This window comes from Oncorhynchus mykiss, chromosome Y (genome assembly GCF_013265735.2).
Source record: "Oncorhynchus mykiss isolate Arlee chromosome Y, USDA_OmykA_1.1, whole genome shotgun sequence".
NCBI lineage: Eukaryota > Metazoa > Chordata > Actinopteri > Salmoniformes > Salmonidae > Oncorhynchus > Oncorhynchus mykiss.
In genome coordinates, this window is record NC_048593.1 from 16629133 (window position 1) to 16657011 (window position 27879).

A 27879-nucleotide genomic window follows, 5' to 3' on the forward strand; every position below is an offset into this window, starting at 1 on the left:
TTTTTATTGCTCAGCCTTTGTGCTTAGGCAGTGCTCTGTGAGTTTATGACAATACAACAATGACATAGAAATATTAGAAATACTGGCATACACACTCACATTCAAGGCTACTAATGTTCCATATAGTCAGACAATACACAAACACGTGATGTTACAGGAATCATACATATTCACGTATACCTTATTAGGGTTGCAAAATTCCAGGAACTTTCCCAACATTTTCAGGTTTTCCAGAAATCCTGGTTGGAAAATTCCCAGAATCAGCGAATAAGCAAGCAGTAAATCAGGAATCCTCCAACCAGGATCTCTGGAAGACCTGGGTACTTTTTGCAACCTTTATGTTATGATTCATTCTCTATCTGTCTGCTTGTCTGTCTGTTACTCTGAGTGCTGATTTAGGATCAGTTTTGCATTTTTAGATCACATGGATAGGGGAGACTTGGGCCAATAATCATAAAGCGTCTCAGTAGTAGTGTTGATTATTGGATCAGTTATTAAGGTGTTGACTTGACAGTCGTTGGACCCGGAGTTCAAATCCTCCGAATTCGCTACAACATATGTGGGAATAATGGGCGTTTTCATTCATGTGGAAAATAACTGCAGATACAGTTATCACACAATATGTAGAATCATACATGCATGAAGGTTCTGCTGTAGATCGTCTAACAGCGCAATCTAGAGGAACAATAATCGACGGTATTAAAATCGAGTTGAAATCTAAGAAAATGCTGCCCTCATGTGGATAAAAATGATACTAAATATGTTTTTTTATCTCCCCCTCGATCAGTCGAGTCTTATTACATTCTGAGAATTATTCGGGAGGCTATAGAGTTGATCTCTGACACACTGGAAGTGCACTTATTTTTTATTCTGTCTACATTTTCATATTAATGTACTGTCAATGTTTATATCAGTGTATTTTTTTAAAAACGTCAGTCCAAGCCAAGTCCTTCCCCCAAGCGATGCAGCGAACCAATCGCTACTTTGCTTTTGGCGTCAGTTTGGTTTCTTAACTTTTCCGCCAGCAAAATCAGTGCCACGCTCGGAGAATGGAACTATTAGCCAACGGATACTCTCTCGCTTTTTCCTGGTGGATTTGACGTTAATGCCCACGATCACAGGTATTATCAACCAGTTAATTTGCCTTAGCCGTGATTGAGCCATGATCACATTTATGACTTTTAGTTTAAGTGATGGGAATTCGTATACTGATTAGGTAGATAAAATACTTGGATCGCGCTAAAACACAACACAACTACTACTAGAAAGTAGTAGTTTCTAGCTAAGCTAGCTAGCTACCTAACTATTACCCACTTTTTTTAATGTACTGTATACTCTTTGCTATAGTATCTCCGGTGGCTGAATTGAAACTGAACCTAGCTATTGTTCCGTTTTTTTTTGTTTAGTCGGGTAAAGTGGGTGGCATTGAGTGAAGTCGTGGTTTGCAATGCATCGCTTGGTGACATTGGGATGGGTCTTTTTTTGTGGTTTGGAAACGGTTCTCAAGGCAACCATGGCCTGCTACTTTGAAGTCTGCCAATGCTGCAATCTCGATGCCTCTCTGAATTTCTGCTTCAACTGCCTTGGATGATATAAACACAAGGTAAGTTTAGAATTTGTAAATGTGTAGTGCTTGTCACAAATAATGAGCATTCTTGAACAAAGTCACAAAGTAGTACTTCTGAGTACTTCATCTCAATGATTGAATCCAAAGTACACTTAAAAGTAATGACAAAAAAAAACTCAACTCCATTGCTATGCACTATTAATAAAAATGTATACTGTAATTACTATGTATTACTAATGCTACTAGCCTACTACACAGGTATAACTTAAGAACAAGTTAAACGTCTGATGGGTTTTTGGGCTGTCTCTGTGTTGATGCTTTACCCCATCATGGACCCAAGGAACCCCTGAAACCCTATCGTTTTCCCCATACTTGCAGTCCGTTGTGGGACCATGTCTTCCACTCACTAGATGTAGACTAACTGGTATAGCGTGTTGTCAGGATGGAACGTCTTGTAGGTAGGCAGTTGGGAGACTTGGGAATTTTGCAACTCTTCCGTGGTCCCCTGACTTTGGTTTGGCTCAGTTCTAACTTATAACTGGGAGCATAAGGCTATTCACAGCACTAGGCCCAGGTTGGTTTGTTATTCTCCTAGCTCTGTGTCTGTCTGCATGTCCTTATCTCTCCCCTCGCCTTGTAAGAAGATTAGCCTACGTTGCTTAGTCAGTTAGTAAGGCCATCTTGGCCAACCTTCACAGGACTGGACTCTCTCAGCATGGGTGAAGTCCGGAGGCTTCAGATAGATTCTCTGAATGGGCAGAATGCTCTGGTCCTCAGCCTTAACAAAACTGAAACGCGTTGCTTTTGGCTCTGTTGACGTCTGTCCTGACAGCTCTGGGAGGGAGGGCTTGGAGTCTGGGAGAGGAGAGCCTGGCAGGTGCGCTAATTAGCCTAGCAGCTCTCGTTATCCCAGACTCAGAGAGAGAGAGAGAGAGAGAGCTCCACTGGCACCCCGGGGATTAGTTTAGCTGTCAGTGGGGCTCTCTGGAGATGCAGGACGACTACTGGGTGTGTTCAACAGATCAGCCCTGTCTGTCTGGCTGTCTGTCCGTCTGACTGGCTGACTGGCTGTGAGCTGTTGGTGAGCCCCTCAGGGTTTAATAACCCAGCCTGACCACATAACGCAACCTCGGAGTGCCTCGTGGGCTGTATGCACACGCCGCTTGGATTTAAGCAACAGGTGAGTCCATTCTTGATGCTTCACCCTCCACCGAATGGCTGTGATGTGGCTGTAATGACGAGTGAAGATGTGCATAATCTGAATTTATCAAAGATGCGATCTTCGCTTTCAATTCATCGGCCTATTTTAAGATCGACTGCCTAAACTGTTTGCGTTGAAATCATTCCATCTAGGCTACGTCAAAGTAAGTTTGATGTTCACTGATGAACCAAGTCCCGGAGCTGAAATTAGCCGTGAAAAATGCCCTTAAATTGTAGGTCTGCCTGAAGAGCTTGTGTTCTCCCTGTTGTCTCAGTTTAGATGGGTTGTGCGTCAGCCCAGCTGCCTCCTCTCTGCGGAGAGAGACTCTCCGTACATTTGCGTATGAAAGGAGGACAGAGGAGCCATGAGTCTGCTGCTTGTTCCACATATAGTGAGAGTCCTGTTTGTTTCCTCCACAACAAAGATGAGCTGGTGTGTGTATGTTAGAACACACTGCATATGCGTCCGTGTGTCAGATTAGAAGCAGCACTCTCCAAATAATCTGTTTTCGGTAATCTGGCATAATGATGAGGAGGACCAAGATGCACGGGGCCACTTTTCGTAACGAGCAAGTCTAAGCTTGCTGCTTCACATTCCGGGTCTGTGTGTCTTGTAAAAGTCATTTGTTTTCCCGTGTTGTTGTTGTTGTTGTTGTTGTTGTGTTCCATGGTTCCTCCTACAACACATTTCCAAGTAGAATGTCAGTGTGTCTTTGTGAGGTGCTTTGAAGTGCATCGAAGAGTACTGTAGTATGGTGAGGAGGTAACAAGTGTCTCTTGTGCAGATGAGGCTTCGTCAGCTTCCCCAGCGAACCCCCAGAAACGTCTCTCATTTGTCTTCTCTCCCGGCTTCTTGCCTTGTCCATGAGTCCATGCTCTCAATGCTGTTTGGCTGAAGGTGGGGGTGAGAAGTGGAGCCTTGAGGCCTGTTGTTCTCCGTGTTGGTGTTGTCGGTTACCACGGGGACGGTTAACAGCAACCCCAGAGCTCTATAGTAGGACTGAAGAGACTTTACACACCCATATTCCATGACATCCAGGACATAGTTGAGGACATGATGTTCCCTGTTTTTGATAAAAGCCCGTATGTTTTCCCATTGTTAGCCTAACTAAATAAGCTATGTGCAATCTATCAAAACCGAGCTATAAAATGTGAGCCTAGTGATCTAATGTGCACAGACTAACCCTGTTTCTTCTAAGAGTACTGTACATTTAGGGATTGATTCATGCAATTTGTCTCCCCCTTTTTGTTATCTGACTTTGAATGAAGCGACCATTTCTATTTTATATACGTATAGTAAATATGATGAAATGTAAAGATTGGGCATACTGAAGGAGCGAACACGTGGTTTCCTGCTGATTGGTTTAGATGCTTCCATGTTAGCAGTAGGGAGCAGCTGTGTGTGAGGGTGGAGACAGACTGTTCATTTCCTTGCTCTTTAGTCACAGTTCATTAGCGCTGTGATCTGTGCTCTGCATCATATGAATGACTGCCTTAGTTACTGCCTTAAAGATGGCCTGCTGTTTGAGGTGTGGTGAAGTCACATCCGACAGAGTGGTAAGGATGCGGTAGAGAGCTGCATTTGGCTTTTCCCAATCGCCAGATGTTGAAGTGAATGTGTGTGTGTCCGTGAATATGTGTGCTTGCAGTTGAAATGTGTTGTATCAGAATCTGCGCAAAGTTATTTATCTCACTATTCCTGTATTGTTACTGCATTTGTTTTCAGGGTATCAAGTGTCCCAAGTGACAAAGCTTTCCATAAGACGGACATAGGCTTTCAGCCAGTAGGCTAGATTCTAAGCCATGGCTTTGGAGGTGGGCTTCAGAGGAGCAGCCAATCAGGATACTGGGTGACACCAGACCTGGCTAGAGGTCAGAGGTCAGATCTGAGAGAGGATGGAGACCAGAGGGCAACGCACAAGGGCAGGAATTTTGTTCTGGACCCCCGCTCCTCAACGCCCCTCTCCCTTCAGCTCCATAGGCTCAGAGGTGGACTGGGGGGAAGAGGAAGAGGAGGATGAGGAAGGTTGGGACAGGAAAGCAGAAGAGGAGGAGGGCTTCCACACCCAGATGGATGAGAACGGGATCATAGGACTGGACGAGGCCTTGGAGGATGTGGGTCCGGGAGGAGAGGAGAATCCACCCCGGTACTCTGGAGCCTTGGAGGGGTCCCTGTCCCCCAGTAGGGCAGGTGGGCTGTGGCTGGTAGACCCTCTAGAGGAGCTGAGTTATAACCTGAGTGAGCTGCAGGACTCTGAGCCACCTGGAGAGGACACGCACGCGCTCTCACTCTGTGAGTCACACATGCAGTACTAACAATGTCACAACAATTTTATTGCTAACAATGGCCAGTAAGGCTCTGGTTAAAAGTAATGCACCATGTAGGGAATAGGGTGCCGTTTGGGACTCAGGCAATGTAATAACTTCTTTAGCAAAATATCAGATTTCAACCGAGCCAGAAGCAACAAAGGCGTAAGCCGCCTAACGTCTGCAAGCAGGGGTGACCAGGCTGTGTGTGTATTGGTATTTCATTAAATAACCTCGTTCATGAACACGGTTACCGCTGAGATGGATTCATCTGAACTCACTCTTCTCCCATGCTCCCTCTCTTTCTCTGTTAGGTGACGATGTATTGGAGGACAAGGACAGTGTGGAGATCTGGAGTGAGGAAGAGGAGCAGCAGCAGCAGAAGGTTGAACAGGAGAAGAGCTGCTTGGTCGACAGGCAGCGGATGGAGCATCTCCCAGAGAGAGACAGACAGCTGGACGTGACGGAGGACGAGAAGGAGATAGAGGAGGAGGAGGACAGCGAGCCACACGCGCACACTGACATGATGGCATATCCTGTCATAGCCGGGGCTGGGCCTGGCTGGGATCAGGGCCTTATTGTCAGAGGAGGAGAGTGGGGGAAGGAGGAGAGCGAGGTCTGTGCTGTAGGCAGTTATAGGGCCGACCTACAAATAGAGGAGACTAATGAACTCTCAGAGAGTGACAGCAGAGGGGGGGAACGGTTGGGAGCGAGTGTGTCTGGAAACCTAATTTTCCCTCCCGACCTGCTCTGTTCATCCCCCCAGTCTCTCCCCTCCCCTCCCAGTTCTACCTTTCCTCACCTCCTCCACTTCTCCTCTGAGGAGTTGGCCTATGCTCCAGGGATTGAAGCCGAGACGTTCCCGGAGGATCCCACCTTCACAGAGAGCCTTCCGGAATCCCGCAGCAGCCGGATGAGCAACGCCCCCAGGCCTCATTGGCCGCTTGAGTCAGGGGGGGAGGATCTCAAGCCTAGGACCTCCCCTTACCCAGCAGCTATCTCTCCTGCGTATGGGATATCTTACCAACTCAGCGAGAGAAAAGAGAGGGGTGGAGAGAGCCCACAGGATGAGGCAGGCGTTAACCATCGGCAACACCCCTATCCGAGGAAGATAAGACAGAGCTTATCTGACACCCCACAAGCCATGGTTTGTTCCTCTCAGAAATCCTGGCATGTACCCTCACAGTCCCCCCTTCACAGCAGCACCAAGGACTGTAACCACCAGACCCCCAGGGAGAGCCCCCCCAAACCCCAACCCAGGAGTCATGACCTTGACATGGACGAGGGCCGAAGAGGCCCACTGACCTACCCCACCCCAGACTTCTCCAAGGTAGAGCCCAGGGTCCACTTCCCTAAGAGCGGCTACACCCCCCCCAAGAGCAAAGGCTCCCCCAGAAAGAGGTCTCTTTCAGTGGAGCCCCCCCTGGTGTTCAAGTCCCCTGCTGACATAGTGAGAGAGGTGCTGCTGAGCAGTACAGACGGACCCCAATCCCCCTCGCCGCCCAACGGGCCCCGCAGGCCCCTGAACTCTATGGTGCCAGAGGATTTCAGATGCCCACAACAGGCCAGCACTCTGGTACAGCAGCTGCAGGTATATACACAGAGATCACCACGGGCACACGCTCAGACTAACTCTGATTCCTTAGCGTTCTGGCATGCTCAGACTTTTCAAGTGTCTGACTCACTGACACCAATTCACTTAAAAACTCACTGATTGATTCTCTAATTCACTATCTCTGGGTAGTGCTTCTCCACTTCCTGTCCAGCTCACAGTGTTCACTCTTCTCCTCCCTCCCCCTCCCTCTTTTCTCTAGGAGGACTACAACAGGCTGCTGACCAAGTATGCTGAGGCAGAGAACACTATTGACCGGATGCGTCTGGAAGCCAAGGTAGTCTATATGGGGGCGTTAGGGTAGCCTAGTGGTTAGAGCGTTGAACTAGTAACCAAAAGGTTGCAAGTTCGAATCCCCGAGCTGACAAGGTACAAATCTGTCGTTCTGCCCCTGAACAGGCAGTTAACCCACTGTTCCTAGGCCGTCATTGAAAATAAGAATTTGTTCTTAACTGACTTGCCTAGTAAAATTAAAATTAAATATGTCCACTGAGTTTGCAAAAACATTAGTAACACCTGCTCTTTTCAATGGCAGACTGACCAGGCGAATCCAGGTCGAAAGCTATGATCCCTTGTTGACCTCCCCTGTTAAAGCGGCAATATGTCACTTTTCAGGCGACCCGACCAAATGCACAAAGAAATGTGACTTATAGATCTGTCATTGTCATTGAAAGTAAGTCTAAGAAGTGGTAGATCTGTTCTATGGGGACTTACTTTCAGTTTTGAACACCAGCTTCAAACAGCTGAAAATACAATATTTTTGGTCATAGAAAATGTATTTCACAGCGGTTGTAGATGGTACAATGATTCTCTAGACCATACTTGCTTGTTTTGTCACATAAAGAAAAGTTAAATCAGTGGAGATGAAGGAGAGGAGACAGGTTAAAGAAGGATTTTTAAGCCTCGAGACAACTGAGACATGGACTGTGTATGTGTGCCATTCAGAGGGTGAACGGGCAAGACAATCGATTTAAGTGCCTTTGAACAGGTTATGGTAGCACAGTAGGTGCCAGGCGCACCGGTTTGTGTCAAGAACTGCAACGCTGCTGGGTTTTTCACGCTCAACAGTTTCCCGTCTGTATCAAGGATGTTCCACCACCCAAAGGACATTCAGCCAACTTGACACTGTGGGAAGCATTGGAATCAACATGGGCCAGCATCCCTGTGGAACGCTTTCAACACCTTGTAGAGTCCATGCCCTGATGAATTGATTCTGTTCTGAGGGCCAAAGGGGGTGCAAATGAATATTAGGAAGGTGTTCCTAATGTTTTGTGTACTCAGTGTGTGTGTGTGTCTAACATTGTGTCAGCACACAAGTGTGTCATCTCGATAGCTGTATGTGCTACAAAACTTCTATTGAGAAATTGGCTATAGACCGAGGCTTCTCTTCAAGGGCCAGGGGCTGTATTTATCAAGCGTCTAAGAGTGTAAGCTCTGATTTTGGATCAGTTCTGGCTTTGAGATCACAATATATCAAGTGTATTTGTTGTCTCTGGCAGATGGAGTGGTTCAATTTAGTCCCCTCTGCTCTGCATCTGAATACATGCAGGCCACATGAAAGACAACACAAAGCAGATGCTGGAGAGGGCCCCTCAGGTGACCTGTATGATCATAGCCTGTGTTTGCCTCCCAAGTAGCTCTCTATTCCCTAGGTAGTGCCCTACTTTTGTCCGGGGCCCATTGGCTTCTGGTCAAAAGTAGTGCACTATATAGGGTGCAATCCGGGACACTACTTGTTTCAGAGGGCGCCCCGCATGTATAATACACCAGCCTCTGTGGCTGTCGGACTGTACTCGTCACCTCCCAAGAGCCACAGTGAGATTGTGATTCAAATGAAAGGAATTAGACTCTCAAAGTGTGTTATGGAAAGGGAGTTGTAGAAAGACGAGTAAACAGCTAGAGAATAAGATGCAACTTGCGTTACTGCATTCTGACTAGAACTTCTTTCAGCGCTGCTTGTGTATCCCAAGTTCCTATTTGGTAAGAGGGTTAACTACCCCACTTAGCTTTTGGCCATTTGCTTGATAGTTCTTAATTGCTCTCTGACCACCAATACTAAACACACACTAAGTAGACCCATCCTGTCATGTGGGGTACAGTCCTATGACATTAGGACAATCGCGTGCATTGTTTTTTGGCCCTCGTGATGCAGTGGAGGAAAGCAGGAAATGAAATCATTGATGTCCGAGCCCTGTAGGGGTGTCCGCTCCAGATGGACAGGGTAGTGACAGTTTGTTGTCGTAGTCTTGGCCGTTCACGGTACCTTGTCTCGTAGTTGTTGGTTATAGCCTAGTCGTTGATTTTAAAAGGCAATTTACAGAGAGGTAGGTGTTCCTATCTGCCATCTTCTATTCCATCTGCACAACAGTCTACTCTTAATACTAATTCAAATCTAGCTTAACCCCCCCCCCCCCCCCCTCCTCCACCTCTCCTTACACACACTACCATCTGTCTCTCTCCTCCTCCCTCTGGAGACACAACAGTGTCAATGTGCTGGGAGGGCCAATTCAATCCTTTGTCAAGCACAGTCCCAATACCTGCTTCTAGGTTTGCCTGTACAATTAAAGCTGCGACACGCACAGATACATGTGTGTCATAGATCTGTCACGGTCATTGAAGGCAAGTCTAAGAAGGGGTAGATCAGTTCTATGTGCTCTATTTCTATGCTTTCCCGATATCAGTTCTATCACCCTGAGACCGAGGTAGAGCCGAGAGGGGTTGAAATAGGAACCTCTCCACAAAATGGAGGATGTGATGCATACATTAAACACACATAGACGGTAGAGCCACCCCATATAACCTCAGACTTTCCTGTATTGCGAAGCATCTCTCCTCCAAGATAGAATAGCTATAAAGGTCCCGAGACCACAACACCACTGGTGTTTAAATCCTTGCCTGCAGCTTTATGACTCAGAAGACGTGGACAGTTCTCTCTGCTACCGCACGGCAAGCGGTACCGGTGCACCAAGTCTGGAACCAACAGGACCCTGAACAGCTTCTACCCCCAAGCCATAACACTGCTAAATAGTTAGCTAAATAGTTACCCAATTGACTCATCACCAATGTTCCCTCACATTCTTTGGTGCGCTGAGCAAATTTCAGGTCTGCCGAGCGCAAACTTGAACGTTGTGAGAATTCTGTGCCACTTCCAGCGCGCGTTTACTGTGAACACTGAGGCTGTACCTGCTTTAAGTTACAGTTTTAACAGTGGCCATGCAGACTACTGTGGCTATTTGATCATAATGTGGGCCTACCAGAGTGGCCTACCATCAAAAACAATGGAGAAAATGCATCCCATAACATTTTAACATGGAAATAGCTGTTCTGTCATTCAGCCTACAGTAGCAGCCAATGTGGGGTGTTCAATGTAGGCCTACATTCCATGAGACTTTTCAAAACAACGTGCAGGGCTTGATTTCAACTTGTTTTAACCTGTACTGCACGCCCGCAAACGTGCGCAGCTTGGAGGGAATATTACTCATCACATATGCTGCTGTTACTGTTTATTATCTATCCTGTTGTCTAGTCGCTTTATCCCTACCTATATGTACACTACCGTTCAAACGCTTGGGGTCACTTAGAAATGCCCTTGTTATTGAAAGAAAAACATTTTTTTTGACCATTTGAAAGAATGTCAAATTCATCAGGAATACAGTGTAGACATTGATAATGTGGTAAATGACTATTGTAGTTGGAAGCGGCAGCTATATCTATATAGGCGTACAGAGGCCCATTATCATTAACCACCACTCCTGTGTTCCAATGGCACGTTGTGTTAGCTACTCCAAGTTTATCATTTAAAAAGGCTAATTGATCATCAGAAAACCCTTTTGCAATTATGTTAGCACAGCTGAAAACGGTTGTCCTGATTAAAGAAGCAATAAAACTGGCCTTCTTTAGACTAGTTGAGTATCTGGAGCATCAGCATTTGTGGGTTCGATTACAGGCTTAAAATGGCCAGAAACAAAGCACTTTCTTCTGAAACTCATCAGTCTATTCTTGTTCTGACAAATGAAGCTGCCAGTACCTAAATTACCATGTAGCCCTTCACAGTGACTCGGTACTGATACCCTGTGTATATAGCCAAGTTATTATTACTCATTGTGTTATTTTTTTGTCTTTTTTTTTCTCTCTGCATTGTTGGGAAATGCCCGTAAATAAGCATTTCACTGTTAGTCTACACCTGTTGTTTACACAGCATGTACAACAACAAAAATGATTTGAAACTCTTATCATTTATCAAATTTGTAATAATTTTGCTCATATAATTTATTACTTTTGACGCCTGTTTTTCCCTGTTGTCTCTATCTCCAGGTGAGCCTCTACTCCGACCCTCCCAAGCCCAGTCACGCTGTCCAATCAGGTGTACTCCATGAAGGGTCAAAGGTCATGACCCTAACTTTTCCCCACGCTCAGAGGGCGGAGCTCAGCTCAGGCTCTGTTTACCTAAATGGACAGGCTGCCCACCAAGGTACTAACAGCCATCTTATATATGCTTCCCAAATGACACCCCAATCCCTTTCTTGTGCATTACTTTTGACCAGAGCCTTATGGGAATTAGGAACATTTGGGACACAGCCATTGCTTTGTTTCAATACGTTCTTACACTCCATTGACAGTTGATTCTGCCTCTCATTCAACATTTCTTTACACATTTATATTGTCTTTTACTAAAAAACAAATTTCTCTCCGCACTACAGGATATAGTGGAGTCTCCTCTGTCTGTCCCTCCTCTGCGGCCTCCTCATCCCCCAGAAGCCTGGGCCCTGGAGTTGGAGAGCAGCTGACCAGGGCTCTCTCAAAGCAGGCTGAGAGGTTCCTCCAGCAGGTGCAGACATTTGAAGAGCTCCTGAGGAGAGGGAAACTTAAACCGTTTGAGCAGATGAAGGTATTGTTCTGATATTTATCTAATTTGAGTCTTGCAAATATTGTATAGAGGAGTGTCTCTCAGTGCTCACTGGCCACCAGGTTGTTTGAGTAATGATGTGATGTTGTGTCCCTACAGGGTTTGTCCCAGCTGCTGCAGGGGCAGGATTCTCTGGAAAGAGGTTATCTAGCAGCACGAGACGAACACAGACTTCTACTGCAGAGAGGGGCCGAGCTGGGCCCCTTTGACCCCGGCAGGTGAGACCACACTGCAGGATTATCTACAATACTGTGTTTAAACTGATAGATTAAGTGGTGGACATCAAGTGTGTGTGTTTGTGTGTGTTTGTGTGTGTTTGTGCGTGTGTGATAGGGAGTTGGAGGGTCGTATATTCCAGTGTGGGATGCGTGTGGAGGAGCTCAAGGAACAGGTGGAGCAGACTGAACAGGACCGGCCCACCTCAGAAGCCCCTCCCACTCCACCTCCTCACCCCACCCCCTTCTCCATGCCTGCAGGGGGCAGCGAGCCCATGCCACTCCCTGAGGTACCGTGACAACACAGCTACTGAAGATAAAGGCCTGCATTTCCAAGATTGTTAACATCTCTCTCTCGCTCTCTCTCTCTCTACCTCTCTCTCTACCCCTCTCTCTCTCTCTCTCTCTCTCTCTCTCTCTCTCTCTCTCTCTCTCTCTACCTCTCTCTCTACCTCTCTCTCTCTACCCCTCTCTCTCTCTCTCTCTCTACCCCTCTCTTTCTACCTCTCTCTCGCTCTACCTCTCTATCTCTACCCCTCTCTCTCTCTCTCTCTCTCTCTCTCTCTCTCTACCTCTCTCTCTCTACCCCTCTCTCTCTCTCTCTCTCTACCCCTCTCTTTCTACCTCTCTCTCGCTCTACCTCTCCCTCTCTCTCTCTCTACCTCTCCCTATCTCTCTCTCTACCTCTCTCTCTACCTCTCTCTCTACCTCTCTCTATCCCTCTCTCTACCTCTATCTACCTCTCTCTCTCTCTACCCCTCTCTCCCTCTCTCTCTCTCTACCTCTCTCTCTCTCTACCTCTCTCTCTCTATCTCTCTCTCTACCTCTCTCTCTCTCTATCTCTCTCTCTACCTCTCTCTCTCTACCTCTCTACCTCTCTCTCTACCTCTCTACCTCTCTCTCTCTACCTCTCTCTCTACCTCTCTCTCTCTACCCCTCTCTCTCTCTCTACCTCTCTCTCTCTCTCTACCTCTCTCACTCTCTCTCTACCTCTCTTTCTACCTCTCTCTCTCTACCTCTCTCTCTCTCTCTCTACCTCTCTCTTTCTCTCTACCCCTCTCTCTCTCTCCCTCTCTCTCTACCGCTCTCTCTCTCTCTACCTCTCTCCCTCTCTAGAGCCCAGTGTTACCTCTCCCATGGGAGTCTGGGGTGGGGGTGGAGGTTAGCTCGGCCAGCGGAGAGAGCGAGGGAGAGGAGGGAGGGATGCCGTCCCTGCTCCTCCATCCCTTACGTCACGAACACAAACGCGTAGAGAGAGACTTCAGCATGCTGATGGACCAGTAAGTCTCAATCGATTTGAAACACTTTGGAATGATTTGGACATGAAGTACAAAACATTCTAATATCAGGGATCATTTTTAGACTGCTTACAGAGTAAGGAAATATGTCATTTATGTAATTTGGATGAACTATCCTTTTAAAGAAGGTCTAGTCTGTATTACATGACGTTGTAGGACAGAAGTATTCAAAATCAGCCAATGAAAGGCAGGCTGTTCTTTTGTTCTAAATATAATCATGGTATTGGTCAATTTAACAGTGGTGTAAATTGCTTCCAAATGCCCCTTCCAGCTACCAGAGTTTCAGGGAGCTGCCCAGACTGCTAGACCTGGATCTGACAGAGGGAGACCATGACTCTCCTGACACAGGAGAGGAAGCCACACATTCAGGTGGTGAGGGGACAAGAGAGGGACCACACCCAAGGACAGGGAGGGAGAAGGGCCACACAAGTCTCGCTCAGAGGTGAGCCTGAACTCTGCACCAGGCTTGTATTCACCAGGAAGCAAAACAGAACTGGGGAGTGTCTACCTGAACCTATCCAATAAGAAGCCCTTGTTTTTGTTGCAGAAGGTTTTGCTACAGTGTGCACTGTGTACTAATGAATACGAAGACTGGATAACATTTATATTACTCTAAATTATATTATGTGTTTTCAGACGGCCAATGCATGGTCAGCAGGATGCTGCATTCATTCCAACGGCGAGACCAAGGACCAGCAAATCACTTCCTCCTTCCCCAAAGGACCTCAGCCAATCCACTGCATTTCCTGACCTGCTGGCCAATGACAGCAAGAGGTCCGAGGTCAGGAAGTCTCATGGCAGCAGTCTGACCAGTTTGGGGGAGAGTGCTGCCTCAGAGAGGCGAGGCTCCAAACTGCAGCCTGGGACCAGGAGAGTGCCGTCCCAGGTCAGATCTATCATTTTCTTATTTTATTGTTTTAATGAATGAATGATAATTAAGTTACACATTTATCTCTTCCACTGAGCCTGAAAGAGTCATTTGTCTGTGTTGACCAGGATGGGATCATCTCACCAGAGACTGACAGTGGTTTTGTTGGCTCTGAAAGCAGTCGTCTGACTCCTGCAGCACCTAGTGCTCTCCACCAGAGGGCCATAGCGAGGTGAGCTACTGGTGCCCCTCCTTCCCTCTTCCTCTACCCTCAGACACTCGGCTGTCAATCTCGCAGAACATGACAACACATTCCCCAGTGTCTCACACACACACACATACATACACACATACATGCACACACACTACTGACACACCTTTACACAGCTCCGCACTGTGCCCTCACAATGTCCCTGGCTAGTTGCCTACAGAGCTTAACCTTCCCCTGTTTTGTTCCTATTGCTGTTTGCCCAAGACTGACAGCTCATGGGTTCCCTTGTAATCTTATCAGTGTGTGTTCCTGTCTTTGTTTTACTTTCCTCTTCCCTAGGCTGTCAGTCCCTGAGGAGCAGAGCCCAGGGAAGCCCCAACACACATCCCCCGTGTCAGGGCAGCCTCTCCCCTCTTCCTGCACCCCCTCACACAGACCACAGAGACCAACCTTGCTGGAGCACTGTGGAGGCTCTCGTCTGAGCACCCCAAGGCAGGTACGGGGGTCTTCAGGGAGAACCAGAGGGGAGGAAAGGAGGGGCACCTCAGCCTCCAGCTCCCCCCAGCACAGGGCCAGCAGGACCCCCCAGCCCTGGGCTGGCAGTGGCACCAGTGAGTTTGGACCAGACAGTGACCACAGTAAGTCCATGCTGTTCTGTCTATAACCGTCTTATTTAGGTTAGGTTGCAAATTGTGTTCTTACAAGTGACTAAGAACAAATTAATCGATATAGTTTTTATATTTTATATAAAAAACAAATTAAAATAGAAAGCCAATAAATGAAATTGGCACCGGCCAATTTTCTGGGAGAAGAAAAAACAGCGAAATAATGCTTTTTAACCTATTCATGGATGGAAATACAATTTGACCAGTCATGCTTATCAGTCTATGGGTTAATTTGCATAATTGAGTGTAATTAAATTGGCCCGTGTGTATATTTGTTATGTATGTTATTTAGATACAGAGCATTTGAGCTGAAAATCTGTCACTGTGCTTTTATAAGCCCAATCATTGCACAACAATTCTAAATGCAATCGTGTGTTAAAAATCGTTTTTTTGGCCATGATTAAAAGAGCTGCTATTTTTTATTTCTCAGCTGGTAATTGAAGCGCCCTTCCCATTCGCCATTTTAAATGTATGGGCAACGGAAGGTAGGCTTCATCAGCACGTCACACACCACTTTGCAATGAGCTAGAGGCAGTATGCATTTTGAAAACATAAAGCTACTTAATTGTTTGAAACCTGAATGTTTTACTACATATCATGAGGTATGTTTTACCTTGCTTCAAAGTAGCCGAGGCAAAATCCAACCGTATCCGCAGAGGCAGTTATATGACTTCCATATACCGTTGAAACCAGTAGTCTGGTTTCTCTCATGTTTTATTGGTTTTCAACTTCCTTTCATTGTCTGGTAGCCAAACGCACATTTGCGTGTCATCGACTGCCTTGTGCGCATTTCCTTTTTTATATTTTTTATTTTACCCTGTTTTTCTCCCCAATTTCATGGTATCCAATTGTTAGTAGTTACTATCTTGTCTCATCGCTACAACTCCCGTACGGGCTCGGGAGAGACGAAGGTCGAGAGCTTCGTTCGAAACACAAGACAACCAAGCCGCACTGCTTCTTAACACAGCACGCATCCAACCCGGAAGCCAGCCGCACCAATGTGTCGGAGGAATGTAGCGTAGACCTACTGGTTGTATGAATTTGGAGATCTATCTTCCCACAGCTGTACCAGAGTCTGTTTGGGCTATTTCTTTCCGACAGGCTGACCTACAGAATAGGTACATTTTTCTACTATGGGGGATAGTAGATTGACATAGGCTCACAGACGGCGCATCCATAAGACTAGAGGAAGCTAAGCTTTCCCTTAGTAAATTGAATTAAATTGCCAAAATTACAGTACATAGCCTAATTAGACACGTTGGCCATTTTATATGGACAAGGTAGTTTTTATTGATCTGTTTGTCCGTGTCAGCACAGTGGGCTAGCCTGTCATTTGTTTTAGTAGCCCTTTCCTACAGTCAAATTAACTTGTGGTCTCATGGGTGGAATGTTATTCATATTTTTCATAATTTCATAATTTGTGTTGTTATATTTCAGTCTTCTGTGATGAATATAAAGTGTAATATTTGGGATTCAAACTCTAAATGTAATACATTTCTACTCTATATCTGACATGGTACAGGAAGAGTCTTCTGTTTAATTAAGCCCATAACCATGTATGGGAGGTGGACACTTTTGTTTCATAGTAGATTTGTGTTAAAACTACCAAGAAACACTCAGTGACCCTGATTTAGCCCACTGCAGTATTAAAAATATTCTACTAATGTCTTCAGCCATATAAAGTGTAGTAGAATGGCATGAAATGTATTTTTCCCATTCAAAGAATCTGATGTAGCCTGTAGCTCAGACCTGTACGCTATTCGCCCTCAGCCACGCCTTCAACAGTATTTTTTTACGAATAGTGATTGAGTTATATTATTACCTTGAATTATGACTATCCAATCTACTCATCACATTACGAATAGTAGGCCATTTTATATAAGTCTGCAAATGCGATGACGAATGACCTGATTTATTATAAAGGTGCGTTTTTATGGTGAAGATGTACTTCCCCAAACTTCTAACTCGCGCTCCGCCTGCAAAGGCTAGTGATTTAGCTGTTCATTACTCGTCTTGATGGCTGAGGAAAAGTAAACGTGGACAGTTATTCTAACAGCTTCAAAGTGAGCGGTAAGGACACACGGCGTTGCATCCTCGACTTGCATGTTCTGTTAAGATGAATTACCATAATCTAAATGTGAGTTCTGTCATTCTGAGCACCGTGGGTTCGACGCCATAATCAGGTTACGCACACGATGCATATGGTTCCGGTAAATTTTTCTCACGTGTCCGGTAAATTTTCAAATGCTGCCGGTGAAATGTCCAGCGCCACATTTTCATACCGGAAACGCTGGTACACAGTCTACTCTGTGCCAGAAACGTGTACCCTCCTGAGAGGAATCAGGGAGGCAGCTATTAGCTGTTTGGCTATGTTTCTTTGCCCGTGTCAGTTAATTTGATCCTCCACCTCTCCCCTGCCTTCTGTTTTAAACCCCTCTCTGCTCTTTAATTCCTCCTTCTATCCTAAATCCACTCTGCGTCAGGGGAGGATGAGGGACGAAGTGACCGTTCCACCCGAACAACCCAGCATCGCTGCCAGCCAAGCCCCTCCCCCACTGCACCCTATCACCATGGCGATCCCCTCCGAGCCCTGAGCTCTGGTCAGCTGACCAACCGCAAGTGAGTCTCTCTCTCTCTCTCTCTCTCTCTCTCTCGACACAACTGCTTCCATGGCGATAGTGACACAAACAAGCACAGATTTCTGAGTCTCTTTGGAAAGTATTGGCTGGGAGTTGAAGAGGGCTGCTTCACTGCAGCAAAAATACCGGCAACTCCAAGTAGAATCTAGGAGGGGGGATTATTAGTTGTTTGATATTGATATTTGATATTTGATATTTGATTTCCTTTTATCCCGAGGGTGTTGACTGGCTGGTGTCTTCTCTTTTACCTGGGAAGTGAGGTTCTGGCATTGGATCCTACCAGAGCCATATCTTTATTTTATCATTCATATTTATTTGAAAAATCTAGCTCTGGATCCTACAGCGTTTTATTGGCAGGTGTCAGTGTGTGTCTAATGTGTCCGTGTCCCTGGGTCAGGTAGAGTCTGATACATCAAGTGAAATGCCAGTCAACCTGAGTCATTTTTACATTCTGTATTTCTGTTTGATTTGATTACAGACATGGAAGCTGGTAAATGTGGAGACTCAGGAGGTACATACTGTACCCAGTGTTGACTCTTGCACGGTGTGACACTGCATGAGTGGGCCCTATTTATTGACTCACATTATAGGAATGAGTTTAGAAAAAGATTGTGTATGGTTTGGAATGTCAAATTGATTCGATTGGCTGGGTCAATTGTGCGTTTTAAAACCTATAACAGATGTCATATTACTACAAAATTACTAACTACAATATTTGGAACAAGTAACAGTACAGTTACCAATGGAGTTGAAATGGCAGTGTCTACTCTATAACATTGAGCTAGAAAATGTCAACACTTCTCTCTGTACTCATTCTCGCGTGTGTTTGTGTGTCTGTCCCTCAGTGAGGCCATCCAGTCCCTGCAGGCGGAGGTGGGCAGACTAAAGGAGCGACTAGAGGGCAGTCTGAGACAGACCAACCCTCCCAGTCCTGTTAGAGCGCCCCCCTCAGCCCAGGATGGCCACACACACTCTCTCAGCTCAACACCTCGTACCAGGTTCGCCTTTTTTTTTTACCTTGTCACTTATTTTTAAGGGAGATCTCATCAGACTTGTGTTACTGTTGAAACAGGTTTATTGGCATTTTTACTGGCCCATAAGGGCTCTGGTCAAAAGTAGTGCACTATATAGGGAATAGCGTCTCATTATCTTTCTTTCAGCGTTTCTGATTTGTAATGTTCCTTTTGATGTCTCTACTCTCTCAGGTCTGCTCAGCAAAGGAGGGATGGTGGTAGAGAGGAGAGCAGGGAGGAGAGGAGGTGGGGTGAGGAGCAGCAGGTGGAGGAGAGGTCTCCCAGGTTGACTCCTAGAAGATCAGCCTCTGTTCCCAGACAGAGACCTGAACTGGACATCAGTGAGTTATGGGCTGACTGTAATGCAGAGGGTGTTGTTGTTGCAGCATACATAAACGTTGTGTCCCAAATGGAACCCTATTCCCTAAATAATGCACTACTTTTGAACAGAGCCCTTATGGACCCTGGTCAAAAGTCAGAAATATGTTGTACGTAATGTTTTCGCCATGGTTTCCTTTGACCAAAATGAGCTGGACATCAGAACAGCTATCACTAATCTCGATTTGGATGAGAACTTCTACTTAAGTGAGTCGGTACCGAAGGACATTTTGATTATCCTGGGCCAGGCCCAAATCTCCGACACTCAGAGAAGGAGGAGGCGGCGCCATAGAGGCCGTCGTGCGGGATTCCTGACAAGACTATGTTGGAGAGTGGATAAACCGCCTCTGCCTTCCGTTCAATTGTTGAACGTGCAATCACTGGAGAATAAACTGGACGAGTTCCGTTCGAGACTATCCTATCAACGTGATCTGAAGAACAGTAATACCCTATGTTTCCCCTAGTCGTGGCTGAACAAGGTCATGGAAAATATTAATCTCACTGGTTTTTCTATACTTCGGCAGGACAGAACGGCAGCGTCGGGAAAGCTCAGGGGAGGGGGTGTGTGTCTCTTTGTTAACAACAGCTAGTGCATGATCTCTAATATTAAGGAAGTCTCGAGGTTCTGCTTGACCGAGTTAGAATACCTCATGAGAAGCTGTAGACCACACTATTTACCAAGAGAGTTTTCATCTATATTCTTCGTAGCTGTCTATTTACCACCACAAACCTATGCTGCCACTAAGACTGCACTATAGGGTCATAAGCAAACAACAAAATGCCCACCCAGAGGCGGTGCACCTAGTGGCTGGTGATTTTAATGCAGGAAAACTGAAATCCGGTTGACCAAATTTCTACCAGCATGTCACCTGTGCAACTAGAGATTAAAAAACTTTGGCTACCTTTACTCCACACACAGGGACTCATACAAAGCTCTCCCTCGCCCTCTGTTTGGCAAATCTGACCATAACTAAGATTGAATCAACAGGACTGATCAACGAGACTAAAATTTAATCGTACTACACCGTCTCCGACGCTCATCGGATGTGGCAGGGCTTGCAAACTATTACAGACTACGAAGGGAAGCACAGCCGTGAGCTGCCCAGTGACACGAGCCTACCTGACGAGCTAAATTTAAACTACTGGTCAAACGTTTTAGAACACCTACTCATTCAAGGGTTTTTCTTTATTTTCTTTATGTCCATTGCTCGTGTTTCTTGGCAAGTCTCTTCTTATTATTGGTGTCCTTTAGTAGTGGTTTCTTTGCAGCAATTCGACCATGAAGGACTGATTCCCACAGTCTCCTCTGAACAGTTTGTGTGTCTGTTACTTGATGTAACAGTGTCTGTTACTTGAACTCTGAATCATTTATTTGGGCTGCACTTTCTGAGGCTGGTAACTCTAGGTAGACCAGTACATCACTGGGGCTGATCTCCCTGCTATTCAGGACATGTATATCAGGCGGCGTGGAAGGAAGGCCCGTAAAATCGTTAGACTCTAACCACCCACGCCATAGACTATTCGCTCTGCTTCCGCACGGCAGGCGTTACCGGTGCATTAAGTCTGACACCAGCAGGCTCTTGAACAGCTTCTATCCCCAAGCAATAAGACTCATAAATAGTTAACAAGATCGCTACACAGACTGAGTTAACCTTGTATCTTTATTTGACTTTTATTTCATTTCCCCCCACTCTCTATGCACACTCACAGGGCCCTACACACTCACACACACACACTCCATCATCTGCTCACTCACATATAATATACACAGACATTTATACTGACTCTATATACACACACACACACACACACACAAACTGCTGCAACTCTGTTTCTTATGTCCTGTTGCCTAGTCACATATCTACCTCCATCCCTCCAGTATCCATGCACATTGTAAATACGGTATTGAACTGACCCTGTATATAGTATGCTAACTAACTTACTTAATTATTGTATTCTTCATATTTCTTCTTATTTCTCGTTGTTTTTCTACTATTACATTGTTATTGAATATTGCGTTGTTGGGTTTTGAGTTGGCATGAAAGGCATTTCACTGTACTTGTGCATGTGATGTTAAAACCTGAAACTCAAAAGGCCCTAAAAATTGTCAAAGACTCCAGCCACCCAAGTCATAGACTGTTCACTCTGCATACTGAATCTCCAACACACACACACTACATACGCTCACACACATGCATATTGACGCCACACACACACAGACACACTATAACACTCTTCACATACACTGCAGCAACTCTTTTTATTATCTATCCTGATTGGGTAGTACTTCTACCCCAACCTACATGTACATATTTCCTCAACTACCTCGCTCTTCGACTCGGCACCGGTACTCCTTGTATATAGCCTCGTTATTGTTATTTTGTGTTACTATTTACTTTTTTTTCCCCTAATTTGCAATTATTCAATTTTTTGAAACTTTTGAACTGCATTGTTGGGGAATGGGCTCGTAAGTACGCATTTCACAGTAAAGTCTACACCTGTTGTATTTGGCGCATGTGTAACGGTTTTCTTGACTTGAAGGAGAGGCGGACCAAAACGCAGCGTGGTTTCTATTCATGGTTCTTTAAATAAAGACAACTATACATGAACAGACTAACAAAACAAGAAACGTGAAAACCTAAAACAGCCCTATCTGGTGCAAACACAGAGACAGGAACAATCACCCACAAAACCCAACACCAAACAGGTTACCTAAATATGGTTCCCAATCAGAGACAATGACTAACACCTGCCTCTGATTGAGAACCATATCAGGCCAAACATACAAATAGACAAACTAGACATGTAACATACAATGCCCACTCAGATCACACCCTGACCAAACGAAACATACAAAGAAAACTATGGTCAGGGTGTGACAGCATGTGACAAATAACATTTGATTTGAGCCTCATGTATGCTGCATTACACAGTACATACAGTGGGTATCAAAATTATTCACCCCCCTCTTGAATTTTGTTGCATTACAAAGGGGGATTGAAATTGATTACATTGCGATTTTCATTTGCCATTGATCTACACAAAATACTCTGTGAAAGTGAAAATAAAATACTGTAAATGTTTACAAATGACAAACAATGAAATAACTCAAATATAGTTGCTTAAGTATTCACCCCTTTGTTCAGGTATGCCTAAATTAGTTCAGGAGTACAATTTGTCTCAACACATCACATAAGAAGTTACATGGACTTAGTCTGTGTGAAATAATAGGGATGTACATGATTTTTTTAAATGACAACCCCTTACTCTGTCCTCCCATAAAAATACAACACCTGTAAGGTCCCTCAGTCAAGTATTGAATTTCAAGCACAGATTCAACTACATTTTTTTTTATTTTTTAGAAAGCCTCATAAAGAAGGGCAGTGATTGGTAGATGGGTAACAATAACAAATCAGACATTGAATATGTCTTTAAGCCTGGTCAAGTTAATAATAATACAGTCCTACTTTTGAACTGAGCTGCAGGACAGGAAGGAAACTGCCCAGCGATGTCACCATTAGGCCATTGGTAATTTTAAAACAACTACAGAGTTGAATGGACGTGATGGGAGATCAACAACATTGTAGTTACTCTGCAAAATTGACCTAAATGACAGTGGGAGTGAAAAGAAGAATGCAAATAAACATATTTGAAAACATGCATCTTGTATGCAACCAGGCACAACAATTATACCGCATGAATACATGGCAAAGGCATAAATGTTTTGGCCTAAATGCAAAGCCTTATGTTTGAGGGGAGTCCAACACAACACATCGTAACTGCCTCTTCATTTTCAAGCATGGTGGTGGCTGCATCATGGCATGGGTATGCTTTCCATCGGCAATGACAGGGGAGTTTTTCAGGATAAAAAGAAAGTTACAGTTTTGACTTATGTGCTTGAAAATCTATGGCAAGACTTGAAAATGTCTTTCTAGCCATGACCCCCAACATCTTCACAGAGCTTGAAGAATTTTGAAAAGAATAATGGACAAATATTGCACAATCCAGGTGTGCAAAGCCCTTCTAGACCAATTCCATATTAGGATGGTGTTCCTACTTTTGGTATACTCGATGTAGTATATATCTAATATATTAGTGTTTTATTTGACATACATTTTAAAGAAATGTTCAAATTTATAAAAAAACAAAAAAAAAAATTGTAGATCGTTGACACAAAAAATGACAATTAAAATCCATTTTGATCCTACTTTGTAATAAAAATGTGAAGAAATCCAAGGGGGGTGAGTACTTATGAAACCCACTGTACATAAACTTCAAAATCCACTTCACAATACAATAGCTTTCATTCTTTATTTACTAGAATGCTATGTATTCTGGGTACCCTAAGTATAATCGATCAGAATTTTTGGGGGATTTAGTTTGTTTTATCCTCCAGCGACAGAGTCGGAGCATTTCCAGTCCACACCCAGACTTCGGTTCTCCAGGCGTATCCCAGTGTCCCCTGCAACGTGGGGAGGCAGCCGTGGCAGAGCAGAGACCGTCAGGAACAGCGGAGCCCACACAAGTAAGAAAGACTTCTGTTTTAATATACAGTATGCTACACGGTGATATAAATGTAAAATACAGTCTTTTAGGGCTGTCAGAGTTGATCAGTTAACTCAAGTACATTTTTGGTAATATTAGTACACATTTTTTATTGTAATTAATCGCATTGTCTGAAAGCGTTCAAAATACACTGAAAACATCCCAAATACATCATCTATACAGCTAACAACAACAATACCATGTAAAACCGTGTTGACGTTGAGCTTAAAGAAAGTGTGCTTTAATCAATTTACCTGCTTTTTTACTTACCGCTACTTTGGGAAAAATCAAGACTTCAATATCCCTTCTAAGGCTTTCTGTATACAAAATATTGAATTGCAGCTCAATTTAAGCTATTTCTGATTTTGCGATGAATCGTGATTTATCTGTATTGTATTGTGATTGCAGGGCAGCATGTCAGTATGTCTGTAGGTGGAGATGGTGGTGATAAACCTGACTGTAGAGGGAGGCAGGCCCCTGTGTGTCCACAATGTTCCCCACAGACACACAGCCATGGACACTCTACACGTAAGAGCTTCTCTCTCAGGCTGTGTCCCAAATGGCATCCTTTCCACGGTAGTGTACTACGCATTGGGGTCTGGTCAAAAGTAGTACACTACATAGGGGAAAGGGTGCCATTTGGGACACAGCCACAGTCTGTGGTGTAATGGTGGTTTGTGTGTCACAGTGACGGTCGATCCTGTGCCGTCTCCACTCCTTTCTGCTAACTCTTTATTCTTCTTTCTCTCTTCCTCTGACTGACAGGACCAGACGGGGGTGGTGGTGACACTGAGCCTATCCACAGTCACACTGGTCTTCATTCTCGCCACTGTCCTACGTGTGGAAGGTCTCAGACGTACCGGAGCACAAGCACGAAACACGGTAAGCAACAGACATGTCCAAGTTACCATCTACTTCCATTTACTTCCTATTTTATTTAGTGCTGTATTGCTTTGCCATTTTAATTGACAACAAATGTGTACTGATTTTTTTTATTCGCAGACCGACGGACAGAGAGCGACTCAGGTCCCGCCCACAGAGGCAGCTGGCCAATGAGCTCCCCCCACGGTGATGTGAGAGGCGTATACTTTGCAGCGCCGCCCCCTCCTGTGCTGGGCAGTGTGCCGCTGGTCCAGTGTATGCCAGTGTGCCCGCCAGTTCTGTGAGTACCCTGCTCTCTCTCTCTGTCTGGACATGATGAAGTGGCCGTTAGGTCATTCTGCTACAACCCCATCTGTTGCCAACCCTAATGAAATCCCTCAGCGCTGAGACGCACCATCTTGTGGTATTTGTTTCATTAGTCCATTGTTGATATAATCCCAAAATGTTTTGAATGTCAGCAATCAAGTTCTCAGGATATATAACTTTCAAAATACAGAAATAGAGCTGGTGTGATATGATGTAAAACACAGCACACATGGTGCAGGAGTTCATCTTTTGGCCAAAATCCTGACTTGAAGATGTAGGTGGTTACATTTTGCATAAATCATCTAATTATTTTATTAGTGTGAATATTTCAATCACAAATCTGTCATGATTTTAGTATTAAAATCCCACTTTCTTCCCCTGTGTATTAAAGGTGCAATATGCAGAAATCGCTCCGCCATTTCCTGGCTGCTAAAATTCTAATAGTTTGCCTAATTTCAGTTTCTGTATAGTGTAGAGAATCATTGTACCATCTAAACCGCTGTGAAATATATTTTCCATAACCCAAAATATTGTATTTTCAGCTGTTTGAAGCTGGTCAACAGAACAAAAAAGACACAAAAACTAAACGTAAGAACGGAAAGCATAGAAATAGCACACACAGAACAGATCTACCGCTTCTTAGACTTGCTTTCAATGACCGACCTTTAACGCACATGTCTTTGTGAATTTGGTCAGGTCGCCCAAAAAGTGACACATTGCAGCTTTAAGAGGGGTAGTAAGTGTCGTTAGAAGGGCTGTTGTTGTGATATATACCTGGCTTGTTCCCTGCAGGTACTACTCCAGCCCTGTGATGAATGTAGCTCCATCCCAGCCCCAGCCCATCTACGTGTCTCTGGGTGGGGGTGTGGCCACTGGGGTTAGGGGTCATCATGAGCAGGTCCGAGGTAGAGCTGGCCATTCCCTGTCTGCTGACCAGCGCTCTCTGAGCAGCTCTCTGAACCATGCCATCGAGGCGGCCAGGGGGATGAGGGAGGCCTCTCGACGCATGGCCCGCACCATCGCCACCGGACTGCACCACCAGGAGGCGCTGTCACTGTCCTGCATGTACTGATGGACCAGACCAGACACACACACCGGGGGTTGTGTTCATTAGTGTACACTGTAGCAAAAATGTTTTGCAACTTAAAAAGGAGAACAAGCGTTTCTTATTGGAGACGTTCAGGTACTGGTAGTCCCTCCCCGTTTCGGTCTGTTTTCTTACGTTTGGTGTCTAGTGAATATGACCCTGGCAAGTCTTTGGACCAGCCACTCTGTACTGACATGGACATTTCTAAATGTGAAGTTATTGTACTGTGCACCTAGTATAACAGTTCGGTATTTGGGGTAACATGAAGTAAGTTCCTGGGTACAGATCCTGGGGCCTCAAGCCAGTCATTCAGCTGCAGGTTTCTTGGTTGCAGGGAGTGAGGAACTACAGACCCTTGACATCAGTATTTGATCATCACCCAGTGGCTCAGCACTGATAGGAAAGTAGGGTCTACAAACTGTACTTTATACAGGTTACTTACTACAGGTTACAGCTTTAGATGAAAGGTGGAGTGGCTATGTTGCGATCTCAGGTATCATATAGAAACAGCAGTTGTGGGTTCTGGCAGCTTAAGTGGACAACAGTAGCAGTTCATCTCGTACTCATAAAAATGCACTAGAATCTGCATATTAATGATTTACGTTTCGAAATAACGGACATCTGCACATGTTTAGTTTACTATGAAACCTGGAATTAGTTTTGGACATTTGTTTTGTTACATTTGTACAATGGATGTGAGACAAAGAAATGAAATTGCTGCTATGGATCTTCAGATGAGATGAAACATTCACACATTTTCCCCTAAGTTATTGATTTTAAATCGGGGTTCCTCAGCTGGCGGCCTGCAGGTGGCTTCATTTGGAATGATGTTTTTTATCAAACATATCCGTTTCAGTCTACCATTGATTTGGAATTATGTTCCAGACCTTTCGCTCAACAAAAAAGAAATCGTCGCACGGCTGAATCAAGTTGATGATCCCGGTTCTAAATGGTTTGTTTCAATTTTATTCTTCATCATTTGTGTAATAATGAGTTAATAACGTTAGTAATTGGTCGTATTTTTATAGGTGTCTTAGTTTGTGTTGAACACAAAAATTAGACTTTAGGTATACACATTTCTATGATTTCGGAAATGCAGATTTAAAAAAAATATATTAAAAAAAAACCTGGCTTATGTACTTTGATTATCCAATTATTTTTTTTAACTAATATTTTTGTAGCAAAATCTTTTTATTTTTGCTTTGATGCCAAATAAATGTTGATGGTGAAACAACTAATAGTTATTAAGTAAGGCTGATGTCGGCTGTGACCAGATTGTTACTTTTGGCCATGAACTGCAGGTACAGTATGGATAAATCACCGTCAGAGACCCGTCCGTACACACTGAGGTTGTACAACCATTTTGCTACATCGCAGCGTTTCTCTGCATAAAGAAATAATAACACAAGCATTGAAGAGACACTACACAATGGATGTATACACTTGTATCACAGCCATCATGTAAAATGTGCTTGTAGATCAGTCGTACAACCTGGGTGTGTATGGGGTCAGAGGTCTTCAGGGTCTGACTGCACAATGTGAGCCGGAAAATGAGAGGGTTAACTCCGATACACTACAGTGAAGAACGGCAGAATTGCAAACAGAGTACCTTACAATGTAGCTACAGTAAGAACGTGCTGAGTCTCTCCTTGTAATGGAAGCCAATTTATTAGACAGCCTTGGTACATTGGTACACATGAAGTATACTTCTGTTTGTGCTTCAACACTCGCAAACAGAATCCCAATGAGTTAAACAGGTTTAGGACAGACTTACATTTTTTTTTCTCTCTCTGATAAATAACTCTTGATATACATGAATTGAATAGACAGAGACCCTCTACAACAGCAACTGATAATAGGAAACAATTCAAATTCAATTAAGCGTTTGCATCACGGAAAACCCATAGTGCAATATACAACCTGTTTGGCCAGGAAAGAGAAATAAAAAATAGATATAAAACGCTGAAATGGTGTTACATTTTCTTTGCAAAGCCATCCGCCGTTGGAAGAGTTAACATTGCACCAGCAGAGAAAAGGACAGACAAACAAAATATAGATATTAGTTATTTTCCCAGTTCACCACTACAGCTACAGATAAAACATCACAGACACATGTGGCTTCACATTCGTATTGTTTTAAAGGAAATCTTTTACTACTTCACTGTCAGAAACATCAACAG

The 27879-nt window shown here is 44.5% G+C and overlaps 1 protein-coding gene across 7 annotated transcripts; it reads left to right on the forward strand.

Annotated features, from left to right (window-relative positions):
- Nucleotides 1–1005: 1005 nt before the first annotated feature.
- akna (AT-hook transcription factor) lies at nucleotides 1006–27659 on the forward strand. Of its 7 annotated transcripts, XM_021590769.2 has the most exons (22): nucleotides 1017–1121; nucleotides 1508–1603; nucleotides 4494–5060; nucleotides 5389–6665; nucleotides 6889–6963; nucleotides 11001–11157; nucleotides 11387–11574; nucleotides 11692–11810; nucleotides 11926–12097; nucleotides 12924–13087; nucleotides 13377–13547; nucleotides 13742–13991; nucleotides 14102–14205; nucleotides 14524–14822; nucleotides 17318–17468; nucleotides 18334–18486; nucleotides 18694–18842; nucleotides 23276–23404; nucleotides 23833–23952; nucleotides 24190–24306; nucleotides 24427–24586; nucleotides 25405–27659. In XM_021590769.2, the coding sequence occupies exons 3-22, from the start codon at nucleotides 4664–4666 to the stop codon at nucleotides 25682–25684; spliced, it is 4632 nt and encodes a 1543-aa protein (XP_021446444.2). In that variant the 5' UTR covers nucleotides 1017–1121; nucleotides 1508–1603; nucleotides 4494–4663; the 3' UTR covers nucleotides 25685–27659. The 7 variants fall into 7 exon arrangements, 6 of the variants coding, with proteins under 6 accessions (XP_021446446.2, XP_036824176.1, XP_021446443.2 ...); XM_021590771.2 differs by having other exon boundaries at nucleotides 1010–1603; nucleotides 23282–23404; XM_036968281.1 differs by having other exon boundaries at nucleotides 1010–1603; nucleotides 17333–17468.
- Nucleotides 27660–27879: the final 220 nt, after the last annotated feature.